General features: G+C 37.0%; 1 protein-coding gene across 2 annotated transcripts; it reads left to right on the top strand.

The window, feature by feature from the left end:
• Positions 1-508: 508 nt before the first annotated feature.
• On the top strand, positions 509-10,469 carry sugp1 (SURP and G patch domain containing 1). Of its 2 annotated transcripts, none has more exons than XM_012874634.3 (14): positions 509-640; positions 1,842-2,010; positions 2,198-2,301; positions 2,563-2,811; positions 2,946-3,069; positions 3,157-3,257; positions 5,237-5,360; positions 5,477-5,802; positions 5,984-6,090; positions 6,947-7,124; positions 7,227-7,333; positions 8,899-9,044; positions 9,494-9,623; positions 9,969-10,469. In XM_012874634.3, the coding sequence occupies exons 1-14, from the start codon at positions 622-624 to the stop codon at positions 9,993-9,995; spliced, it is 1,911 nt and encodes a 636-aa protein (XP_012730088.2). In that variant the 5' UTR covers positions 509-621; the 3' UTR covers positions 9,996-10,469. The 2 variants fall into 2 exon arrangements, with proteins under 2 accessions (XP_012730088.2, XP_012730087.2); XM_012874633.3 differs by having other exon boundaries at positions 2,195-2,301.
• Positions 10,470-12,871: the final 2,402 nt, after the last annotated feature.

Below are 12,871 nucleotides of genomic sequence, written 5' to 3'. Positions count from 1 at the left end.
AATCTCACTTGATCCCACAAAATTACCCAGCTAGCCAATAAGTTCAGCAGGGGAACAGCCTTACTTTCTTCAAACATATGAGGCTCCATGTAAATTCATGTAAAAACTCCCAACTGAACAATTGGGCTTTTGCTGTCGCGTTTACACGATCCCATTCATTAAAACCCTTTTAATGCCTCTGAAAATATAGTTGTATGGTTTATTTAATTTGATCAATGCTTTCTAAATTAGTTTTTCCTTCTTCGCCTCATCACTATTTACGATGTCACCAAGCAAGTACTTCTTGCATTTGAGTTGCACCCTAATAATAATAATAATAATAATAATAATAATAATAATAATAATAATAATAATAATAATAATAATAATTAATAATAATGAGCAAATAGTCTAAACCAAAGCAATCCAATCTCTTATTTAAATAAGTTTTGCGTTGAACAATGCTTGGGACTGGTTCTGATAATCTGGGCCGGGTTGTGCTTTTAATCTGAAAAGCTCAGACCGGATGTAGAATTGTTGTTGACGTTAGCGTCAATCCTTTAGCTGCTACGGCTGCAGCCGGAGGCCTCTTTTTCTGTCTTTCGCTCGCTTTCTTTGTATAATAATATTCTTGCTACGACCATGGAGTCTGGCGAAGGAGGTACGTTTTCAGTTCATCAGTAAAAATAAATATCCTGGCTGCCCTTACAGATCAAATAAATTGGCCGGTGCTAGTTTTGTCCTTACCTAGCTTACGTGGTAACTGAACAATTGGTTTGTTCAGATCACCAGCGTTTAACTAGCTGAGAGGTTGCTGGTTGCTAACTAGCCATTAAATATACATTTTACTTTGACATAAATTGTCTGTCAGTCGCAATTTATAGCAAAGAAATATCTTAAGATCCCTGGCTATGGCACTGTGATCGTGATACTCGGAGTAAACAAATACTAGCTATAGCATACCCTGTATTATAGTATGTAAAGGTAGATATTTTGCCTTTATCTTATTTGCCAACTCTAAATACATAATAGCCTAGAATATATCAACATTAAAGACTCTTATTAACCTTATTATGTTCTCTAAAATATACTGATCTAAGAAAGGAGAGGGGATTTTACTGATGGATGTGGTTGGTACTCCAGTCTATATAAATCCTAAATATTGGAGTTCCTACATCGTCCTTATTTGCAGTACTTTGCTACCGTGTTCAAACTCCTTCATCTAATTCTGTGATAGAATAACACAAGGTGATGCATAATTGGTGGAAGAAAAAGTAAAAGTAGTTTTCATATGTTTTTTTGTATGCATGAACGTATGAAAAGCGCAATGTGCAAAACAATATTTTGCTCCAGTTTTGTCGGGGTTTTTTTTAGTGTCAGTACCGAATTTGCACATCGCTAGACTGACAATATGGCAGATCCTTCATTACAAGTTAAATTAGATTAGATTAAGAGCGTATATGAATAAAACTTTTCTGATCTTGTCATAAATGTTGAAAGATGAACGTCCTTGCTTTTTTGTTTTTTCCAGGATTATGGTGTGTTCACAGTGATGTGCAACGACGTTAGGGTATGAGAAGGTTTAAGCAGTATAAATAACATTGCAAGGCAGTGAATTTAAAAACGAGAAGTAGTAATGGGGAAAGCAGCATTTTATGTTGTCATATTTAATATGATTTTGAACATATTCGTGGCGTATAACTATTTTTATTCCTTTTCTGGGTTCTTTTGAGTTCCCTGTATGCAATCATATGTGAGAAATGAGTAGATTAAGTGAATTGAAAAGTCATAGTGAACATCCTGATCAGAAAGTGTCATCAGCTGTTTTATTGTTGGTTATTGTACTTTTTTGAATGTCACAGGACGAGGAGGGTGGATGTCAAGACCAGCTCAGCAGCAAAAAAACAAGATGAACATGAATATCCTTCGCCAAGAGAAGCTGATAGCTCAGAAGAAAAAGGAGATTGAAGAACGAATGGCAGAGCAAGCAAAGCTGAACGCTCAGACAACAAGCAAGTCCCTGCCTCCAAGGTAGCCGTACGGCTGTTAAACTGAGATGGACAGGAACTCTTTTCACATGTATTAATCAGCTCTTTTTCTTAGAAAAAAGTCTCATTCTGGTCGTCTTTATGGTGGATGCAGATATTAAATTTGTTGGCATAATTGTTCCTAATTATGACTTCAGTACGTTAAGAGATTTATATTCTTGTCCCAGCAGTTTGCCCATCCCACAGGGAGCTACTTCGAACAAATTTGCAAATGATGGAAGCTTCTTACAGCAGTTCATGAAGATGCAAAAAGAGAAAGCTAATAACGTCTCAGGTTAGTTTCCTCATTTGTATTGTTTCGATGTCAAGCTTGCATATGCTTTCACTGCTATTCAGTGGTCCCCTGGGGTTTGTTTACATTAGACTTTTAGCGAAGCAGGAGGGACGTTTTGAGATATGATTTTGCAGTTTTAGCTTAGAGCCACAAGATTCATTAATGGAGCTTTGCTTAAACTTATTTTAACATAGAAAAAGTACAGTATATGTGATAAGTACCAGAATTAGTAAGATAAAATGTTCGTTTCCCACTTTCTAGAGTCCACCTGTGACCCCAAGGCTCCTTTAAGTTCAACTTCCTCTCCGCCAGGAAACGCTTTGCAGAAAAAGAGCGCGGTGGTTGCCCAGCGGCCTGCGATTAAAGTTAGTAAAATGATTAGTCAGTTCAAGACCTACTCCCAGCCCAAGAAGAACCCTGTTCTCAGCCAAAGGCCTAGCGTGTTTTCCCATCCTGACGAGGACGATGAGGAAGAGGAGACGGATTACTCCAAGTTCCTGGAGATGAAAGGTAATTCAAGTCTTTTAAAACCAACTGTGGACAACTCCGTTGCTTGGATAAATTATTATTTCCTTTGCTCATTTACTTGTGCCATAGCCATAACATGTGCCTTTAGACTAAATATACTCATAGCCTGCTTAAAGTCCCTCCCCCAGCGGAATCAAGCACCAGACTCATTATCAACAAGATGGCCTCTTTCGTGGCCGAGGGAGGACCCGAGCTGGAGAAGAAGGCAATGGAGGACTACAAAGATGATCCTATGTTCTCGTAAGCTTTAATGACTCGGTCAGATTCATTTAACACTAACTGTATGTTTATACTTAGTAAAATGATTGTGCTATTCTCGCCTTATAGGTTCTTATTTGATAAAAGCAGCTTGGAGTATCTGTACTTCAAACACCGAGTTGCAGTTTTGAAGAAGGATTTGCAGGAACGTGAGAATAAATCCGAAAATGGTAAAGATTGAAATTTAACCTCCCATTGTCTCTTATCCAAGCTATATTTTCTTTCTGAACCATTAAATCTTTAAGCCACACAAACCGAGCTGCACTTCTGCTGCATGTTATCAGAATTTAAGAAAAAGGGTTGATGTAATACGATGCAGATATTTTTAGCCAAACATTAATGTCTTTGTAAAAATCTAAGCCTTTATTTACTTCCAACTATTAACATGTTGTAAATAATGATCCAGCAGCCTGAGAAGAGCCGCCGTTATTCAAAGGCCAAGTCAGCTGTAAACAGTCAAAGCATGTGTCATTATTAGCAGTTTCCAAACGTCCTGGAGGAGATTCAAAGAATTTAATTAAACGTCTACAGTGCCAGCCACATTTATTGGGATCTTTGGTAAAGATATGTGAAAAGCCTTTAAAATCTCACATTTAAAATGCAATTGTCTTCACTGAGGTAACCTTTTTATGTAGAATTAAATAACAGTTTTTATTTCCAACTGTGTAAAGCCCTTTCCGATGTTTATTTTTGTAGATGATCTGACTTTTTAAGACTTATAATTAGTGATCCAAAAACTGTCTATTTCTCCTGAGGAACTTTATTTATGACACCACACATGGCAACATGGTTCTCATGGCCTCTGGAAAAGAAACAGGCCCACAGCAACTTAGAACCTCCACAGTACCTGACTCTTTTGTTTTGAAGTGTTTGGTGCAAATAAACCCAGTCTTGGTCTCTCTCTGCAATATAGATTCAGTTAAAGCCATTTTTTTATTTTGCAAACTCCTCAGGTTTCCATTTGGAAAGCTAGGATAGAAAAGGGCTTTATCTGGCATAGGTCTCATAACAGGCAGTTGGCATGTCAGTAACTTTCAATGGTTTAGGCCTTGTTCCCCAAGGATGCCACTGGTGGCTGCATTTCTCTAACAGTGGGCCTTGGGGTGTTTCTTTTAAATCTCTCTTACACTCTGCCTGTGCAGATTCTCAGTTATCGGGTCATGGCAACAGCAAACAAGCTTAAATCAGAGGCCAGGTGGACCTTAGCTCAGTTTTTCTGAAAACGACACCTATTCAAGAGTCTTGGTCAATTCTGGCGGCTCGCACTTGAGCAACTTGCATTTTCAGTGGTTGCCTCCGTTTTCAGCCGGTTTGCTATCTTACTTCCTGCTCACTGTGTGTGTTGGCAAGATTAATATGGGTCCTCGTTGAGACCAGTGGCTAAAGAAATGGGCCTTTGTCTCGTGTTATATTTATACCTTCAGGGGAAATAAAGCCGTGCATTACTAATACATTTCTTAAAAAAAAAAAAAAGTTAATCACTGTAAAAGTAAAAGAACCTGGAGCATTTAACATCTTTCCATTTAAAAGTTCCAATGAATATGGCTGGCACTGTGTTTCTCTGCACATGAAGCAGAAAGTCTTCCTTTTGAAGACCTCATTCAGTTCTATTTAAAAAAAGATATGAATCTGCGTAGTCTGTTTCAAGATCACGTAATTTTGTAATAATTTCAGTAAAGATATAAATCTTCTGGTGACATCATCATCATTACAGCATAACTTTGTAATTAACCGTTTACAAAAGGTGGTCTCAGTTATGTATTGTGCTTAAAGCTAGAAAAACATGAGTACGTCACAGTTTTTGATATGCACCGCTGTTTGGCTTCCTTTTAAAGGTTTGCCAATTAAAGTTTTGCCAATTATATTTTGGAAATAGAGGTATTACTAGATTTCAACATTGCAAGGTATTATACATTCAAATAGAAGTTTTAAAACTGTTATATGTGGCTTTATTTGTTCATTTTATTTGTGCTAAAAGCCTCACATCCAGATATTACCCCATTCACCAGCCCTGTCCTCCCCTTGCTCCTCCTCCCCTTTCCTCTTCTTATTCCCCATTGGCTCTAGACTGGTGCTGTGTGAGGGCCAGTTGAGTACGGTACAGTAGTAGAGTGTGAATTGAGTCCCAGTACTAATAGGCTGCTTAAAGTCTCCCCCCCAGTGGACGCGGAAACCCAGCAAATCGTTGAAAATCTGGCCCGGTTTGTGGCGGAGGGTGGCCCAGAGGTCGAAGCCATCGCCATTGAACGCAACAGAGACAATCCTTCATTCAGGTCCTTCTGTGTTTCGATTACTGTTGTGTAAAACTTTTCTCCAAATTTATTTTTATTTTTTTATTATTATTTCTTTCTTTTAGATCTAACAAAAATATTTCCCCTCCGTTCTCCAGCTTTTTATTCGAGCAGCAAAGTCCGGCCTACCTTCTCTACAGAAAGAAACTACAGGAGTACCGTTCTACGTCTGAGAGCTCTTCACCGCCACCAGCAGATTCCAGGACAGATGTTCAGCGGCCAGCTGTGTCCTCAGTAAGGGGAATCTCTCCGAAGCTGAACAGCTCCCCAGTGCCTCAAAGTCAGGAATCAGAAACGCCTCCCGTCAAACGAAAGAGGAAGAGCAGATGGGGGTCTGAAGACGACAAAGTGCAGCTGCCAGTTCCTCCGATTGTTATTCCCCAAGATGTTAATGTTCCAGACCCTAACACACCCTCTCTATCCGGTACGCAAATTTATATAATCAGTTGCGTGAATGTGAATGTTTTCATTTGTAATTAATATAAAACACAACGTCGTCTGAGACGTGTACGCTAATGTGTTTTTGGATCTGCGTTTTCAGTCCATGCATTATCGGCTCCATCCGGTTAAGTATTGTAAACATTTGCGGCATGATCTCTTTTCAGTTCAGGAGCTGAGTGGTCTCGGTTATAAGAAGGGAAAGCCTCTCGGTTTGGTCGGAGTGACTGAACTGTCTGACGACCAGAAGAAACAAATCAAGGAACAACAAGAGGTAGACGGTCATAAATTTCACTGTGATGCTTTACAACTAGAGATGATCAAAACCGGTCCAATCTCCTATTCTCCCAACTTTGACCCGTTACTGTTGTACCTAAGGTCAAAGCCACTTCTTTTTCTTTCTTTTTTTTACCCAGTTCACATTTCTCTTTTAAAATTATAAATAAATGAAATACCTAACTTATACATAAAAGAAGATACAAAAACTGCACAGACAGTTTTTTGACATTACTGATATACAGTATAAAGCAGCTTTTTACAAAAATTTTACAAAGTAAAACTGATTGTAGAGTTGACACTCTTACAGTGGCTTTAGCACCTGACATTAGCGATTAGCGCTGCTAGCATTACATAAACAGCTGCCTCCATATCTACTCCCCATAGACAGGTGATCCTTGGCTTTACTCTGGGATTTCCAAAAGGCTGCCATCATTTCTAAAGCCGGCGTGTCACATTACAGATGGGGACTGAACCCCCAAAAGCACAGTAACCTTGTTGTAATACCTTCATCCTTTTCAGTCATCTGCTCAAAGTCTGTCTCTCTCTGTTTCTTAAAGTATTATGTACTTATGACTCCTCCTCTAACTTCATTTAAGCTCTATTTTGATTCTGAAAATGGCAAACTTTGAGTTTTTTTCCTGAATGGTGCAGTAAAAAGACTTTTTTTTTTGTTTGCATCTATATTAAAAAAAGATTGAGCTGAAAATTTGGGTCCTTCTCTAATTATGGCTATACATAAATCTCATCCCATGTTTTTGTTCTTTTATTAGAAAAGCCTTTTACAGCCATAACACTTTAAATCTTATCAGTGTGGTTTTAACTCCCCCCCCCCCCCATCCCTTCCCACACAGATGCAAGAGATGTATGAGATGATCATGAAGCACAAACGGGCGATGGCAGACATGCAGAAGTTGTGGGAGAAAGCCATTAGAGAGCACCAGCATGAATATGACAGTGACGAAGAGCTGGACCAGGAGGCTGGCACCTGGGAGCATCAGCTGAGAAAGATGGAAATGGAGAAGACGCGTGGTATGCCAGAGAAATCCAACCAGCAGCAACCGCTGATGATCGGTTTTTTGTTTTTTTTCATATGACTTCCTTCATTGTTTTTTCTTTTTTTTACAATTTCAGAGTGGGCGGAGTCTCTGACAGAAATGGGGAAAGGGAAGCATTTTATTGGAGACTTCCTTCCCCCTGAAGAGCTGGATAAATTCATGGAAACATTCAAGGCTCTCAAGGTTTGCTCTCCTTCGACTTTTTTTTTGTCTCATGAGAAAGATCTGCAAAAAGCAGTCAAATTAATAACCTTTGGAGTGTAAATTGCTGTGGCTTACCAGTAGACAGTCGTGTACAGTTTACTAGGACTGAAATTAGTTTGAAGTGTCTGGTAACAGTTCTGTGACTATCAGTTCTTCTTCAAACAATATCCTCTTGCTCTTTTTAAAGAAGCCTCACAGGTAAATATATAAAGCTTCTATCTTTTCGTTCCTCTATTAAACTTTATTTTTGCAGCTAGGTCTTTATTGGAACGTGAGATTTTATTTTAAAAAAGACCTGTTTTAAACAAACCTCCACCATAAAATGTTAAAACAGAATAGTCAACACAATAGATAGAAAAATGATATCTAAAGATGTCAAATTCTGGAGCCATTGTCGGGAAAAATAACATAAAAAATGGGGGGGGGGGGTCCTGTGACGCTTTCTCAGTGGTCTTTACAACATGTTTAAAATAATTTAGTGGAATCAAGCTGCCCAACTTCTGGTTGTGTTGCAGTTATTTCCAAGTAAAAAAGAGAGAGCAAAAACAAATTTAAAAAATTTAATTTGTTAAATTTATTTATATAGTGCCAATTCACAACACGTCATCTCAAGGCACTTAAAAAAGTCAAATTAAATCAAATCATACAGACAAAAAGGCTTTTTTGTAGGTTCTGTGCATATTGCTAAAGCTGTTTGTTTATAAACAATAAAAACAAGTCAACCAGAGAGTAAAGAGAGACATTTATCCTGTGATGCATTTTAACTTACTGCTCCATAATATGCAGCATCTAACATCTCTACAGAGCCAACAGCAGCATTTTATATACATAATTGTGAAAGTGAGTTTGGAAGCTGGTTGCAACAAGTTGCTTTCTCAGGTTGAACGAGACAACTTATTTTGTGCAGGATTTTTTTCCCCCCAAGAACTTCAGTGAGGTTTTTAATGGGGCAAGAAAGAAAGATTTTTATCGGTAAAAATACCGTTTTTACAAGAAGATACAAAGTCAATAGGGAGGACCTTGTCTAACCATAATTATGTCATAACCAATTATGGTTCAAATAAACTAACCTCACTGCAAAAAGGGAACTAAAAGTAAGTGAAATTTTCTTGATATCAGTGTATTTCTCCTTGATTAGAGCAGGTAAATAAGACTATTTGCCAATGGAATAAAATTTTTGCATTTAAAATAGGAACAATTCATCTCCATCATCTTATTTCAAGAGCAGGATGTCTTATTATCTTATTTTAGGGGTAAAAATACCCATTACATTGGCAAATAGTCTTATTTAGCTGCTGAAATCAAGGAAAAATACACTCATTTCAAGAAATGTTAACTTACTTTTAGTTCCCTTTTTATCGTGCTGTTGAGGAAAACCTTACCTTAGTTTTGCTCATATCCATTCTGTGCCGTTCCTCCGACATCCTTTTTTTTTTTTTTAGAATAATTTTCCTTGACAGACCACAAACATATTTAGGTTAAGTTTGAGCTAAATCAGTTCTACGTGTCGCATGTATTCACTGCTTTGCAATGTTGACTTGCAGGAAGGCCGGGACCCAGATTACTCAGAGTATAAGGAGTTTAAGTTGACGGTGGAGAATCTTGGTTTCCGGATGCTCATGAAGATGGGCTGGCAGGAAGGAGAAGGCCTGGGCAGTGAAGGACAGGGAATCAAAGCTCCTGTTAACAAGTGAGCCCTTGTCTTTATGAAATTTTCCTCTTGTAATAACTGATTATAAATAATTATTTGCATGCATGTTTGGTCCAGTTATTCATTTGTTGTAGATTTTATGTAGCTTAATCGGAACCTTAATATAAGTAAAACTTTTAACTTGGTTTGATTACTTCACAGAGAAAAGAGGTAATTAGTCCAGCATAAATTAAATTCATTTTAAAAAAGTATTTCAGTATCAACACTGATCTGTATTATTTCCCATCAGTATAGACATTCTCATCAGTTCAAGCTCACATTAAACTAGCTGTCATTCATTATTTATCTATTATTGTAATCATTTAAACACATCTATACATTTCTCTGAAGGTTAAATGTACTTCCTAGGCAAAATAGGACTATTTTTGCCCGCAGTCAGTCATGAACCAAGAAGCAGATTTTGAGTTTCTTTCTCCGTCCCACTCCAGGGGAACCACCGCGATGAACGGAGCCGGGTTCGGAATCGAGCGCCCAGCTGAGCTAACAAAGGGAGATGATGAGTACGACGCTTTCAGAAAGAGGATGATGCTTGCCTACCGCTTCAGGCCCAATCCCCTGGTAATAATGTTGTCTCTTCTTGTAATAAAGTTTAACTTTGTACTGAGTTTTTTTTTTTTTTTTGTTGTTGTTGCTGTTCATTTCTACTAATTTAAACTTGCATGTTGAGTTTTATATTCAAATGTTTCATGTTATAATAAGTACTCTGTTACAAAAGTGTTCATACAGCTTAAACATTCCTACATTTTGTCTTGTTACAAGCACAAACTTCATTGCACTTTATTGGGATTTTCTGGTTGTAATGTCAGAAAATGTGGAAAAGTTCAGTATTTTTGCAATTGTTGACATTATCAAGCATTGTTCATAAATATCTGATTTAGATATGTCTTTTTTTTTTTTTTGCAGAATAATCCACGGAGGCCATATTACTGATACAGAGGACGGTTTTTGTTTATGCTCGTCATCAATTGTAACTAAAACATTAGTTTGTGCATCTGCTGCTCATATGCTTGGTTTTTAAAATGTTTGACAGTAGAAATCTTTGAAGTCTTGTCTGTGTAAGAAAAAGACCGAGAACATTTCAAATCTGGAAACTGCAAGGAAACGTTTGCATATTACACTAAAACGCCAGGTTTCTATAAAAATTTACCAACCTGTTACATTGCGAAGGAATTTGTGTAGCATGATGAAAACATAAGCAGACTTGCATCATCTGGCTTTCAAATAGTCACTCCAGTTTCAATTGGCTCCCTTACAGATCTTTGCACTTTTATCTAAAATAACAGTTTTGCATAAGTACACAATCTTCTGCAAAATCCTCACATTGAGTGAAGTTGTCACTTTGCTGTAATTATTATTACGTATCAGTAATGAATTCACAATAAAAGGACCCTTCTTTGAATTGTACTGGTCTATTTTTTGATTTCCAACTACTGTTTTGTCTTGAAACAAAACTGAGTGTCTCATTTGAATGTGTTTGGGGGGGGGGGGGTGGACAGCTGAGCGCTGGTATTTATGGGATAATATTGATGCCTTCACAACGTTTTATTTCTGCATGGTTCTGGATCACAATGTCAGCAAGTAGTGTCGACTGCACTGGAGCAAGCAGCGGAAGGGAGGGTGACAGATCAGTGAAATCAGACCTTCAGTTTGCCATTCCCTAGAGAGGTTTACACGGGACAAATATAACTCAAGAGGTCCCAACTAAGCAAGAGCTACTTTTTGGCTTCATCATCAATCAGACACAGGAGAGGTCATCAAATGAGGGAAAACTGGTGCCATACAGCTGGTATTTTTTTAATTTATGCCGCTGATAAAGCAGCATGGCATGTTTTGAAATGGCAGAAGGAAAAAATAGCCACGGCCTTAATTCTTCACACCCCAGGCAAATTTTAAAGTTATTTTCATTCAACCAAGGAGTTTGTGTCTGACTGGCAATGATGCATTTACCTGGAAAATTTTATTAAATAAAACAATGTTTCAAGGGGTTTTGTCTAAAAGAATATCGGCCTGTTTTCAGTTATGTTTTAACAACAAAAACATTTATTTAAACCTTTCTAAAAAAAAAAAAAAATCATTTGGAAACATTGACACTACAGCAATCAAGCCCTTATAGTTGCTGATCAGCATTTTTGCATGTTTTCACTGGTATTTTGATCATCTTCTGCACTGTGCTCCAAGTCCTAATGATTGGAAGGTCTCTTTGCCAACACCCTAATCTTTAGCTCCCTCCACAGATTATAAGATTTAGGCTTGAGTTCTGGCTGAGGCGCTCCAGAACGTTAATATTGCTTCCAGTCAGAAGAAACATGTTTGTAAAATTTAAGACCACTTTAAATCTACATCTGCCAGCAATGTGAATATTTTGGGCTGAGCTGTTTTCCTTGCTTTGTTCAGTTTTCAAGCTTTATTTTTCCTTCCCTTGAATTTGCTTTGTTTATTCATTTGTTTGTTTGGCATCATGTTTTGTTATCTGATATGACATTTGCTTGTGGTCCCTGTATCGCTCTGTTGTCTCTATTAAATAAACATAATCTTACTGTAAATTAACTGGATCCCTTTATTTTTATTTTTATTTTTTTGTCTATAGGACAAGGTTAGTATACAAAGTTATGAGAATTATGAGCAAGTATGAGATTTGAGGGGTTTTGTTATTTAAAAGAAGTGTGGGGAAAAGCAGCATCCAAATACATATGTCTGGGTTTGGTATACACAAAAAAAGTTTTTTCTGAACACAAAAAAGTAGAAATTTCTATGAATAAATTACTCGATCGACCAGTCTGCTCTTTACGTTGAGATGTGTAGTGACAGGATAATAGTTTATTAAATTTTATCAACCAAAATGAGTTTTACAGTTTGAATTTTATTCTATAGTGTTTTACTGGCATTCATAAACATGTGACTAAAACACCCTGTTAAATAATCTGGCAATCTGTCAAAGTTTACAACACTTCTATCCACAGTTTTTCTAAGCGGTGTTGAAGACTTAGATTTGGATGTTTTTTCAGATGTGGATGAGTATGCGGGGGGGGGGGGAATATTTGAATTTCCACACTTGAAGCACCCTATTTTCAAATACTTGTATCCATTTACTCTTTAGCCACCCTTTAATCCATCCATTTGTGCAATCCATTCATCTAATTACCATCTGTATATCCTTTAACCCAACGCTGGAAATAAGACCACTAATTAATTTGAGAATAATTCACATTTGCTTTTACCATACTTGTGGATATTATGTTTATGGCACTAAAATAATTAAGCACAACATCCTTATTTAAATTTATGAGAGATGTATGTTGTTGGCCCAAAACAATTAGGAGACCCAAATAGTATTAAAGTCAAAATACTGAATACATTCTCAATAGTTTGTCAGAATTCATAATATAATAACATTTCTTCAGCACATTGTGACTTATAAAAATTTAATTTTCTTGTTTTCTTTTCCTTACAAGCAAAACTATTGAAATGCACAACACACAAAGGAGCTTGGACGATTAAAAATAGAATTAAAAACCATTTGAATTATATATATATATATATATATATATATATATATATATATATATATATATATATATATATATATATATATATATTAGCTCGGTTACAGTGAATGTGGTTCGGGACGTCTACCCGAAAACGACGTAAAAGGGTGAATGAAGGGGGGAAAAACTATTTCAGTTCGAACAAACTATGGAATTTGGCCATTTAGATGTATAATAATAAAAATATCTAGACAAGTGATTTATTAAATGTGCCTGAAAGCTGAGTGAGCGAGCAGGAACAAAAAAAAAGGTGGCAGAGGT

Source organism: Fundulus heteroclitus, chromosome 6 (assembly GCF_011125445.2).
Source record: "Fundulus heteroclitus isolate FHET01 chromosome 6, MU-UCD_Fhet_4.1, whole genome shotgun sequence".
NCBI lineage: Eukaryota > Metazoa > Chordata > Actinopteri > Cyprinodontiformes > Fundulidae > Fundulus > Fundulus heteroclitus.
The sequence above is the reverse complement of the archived record's forward strand: the minus strand, read 5'-3'. Positions and strand labels throughout refer to the sequence as shown.

What these genes read in the sequence shown, in the direction of transcription:
- sugp1 (XM_012874633.3), top strand. An exon ending in AAATCAAGGAACAACAAGAG is followed by an intron (nt 6,091 to 6,946) that starts GTAGACGGTCAT and finishes CTTCCCACACAG; the next exon opens with ATGCAAGAGATGTATGAGAT. An exon ending in AAACATTCAAGGCTCTCAAG is followed by an intron (nt 7,334 to 8,898) that starts GTTTGCTCTCCT and finishes GTTGACTTGCAG; the next exon opens with GAAGGCCGGGACCCAGATTA.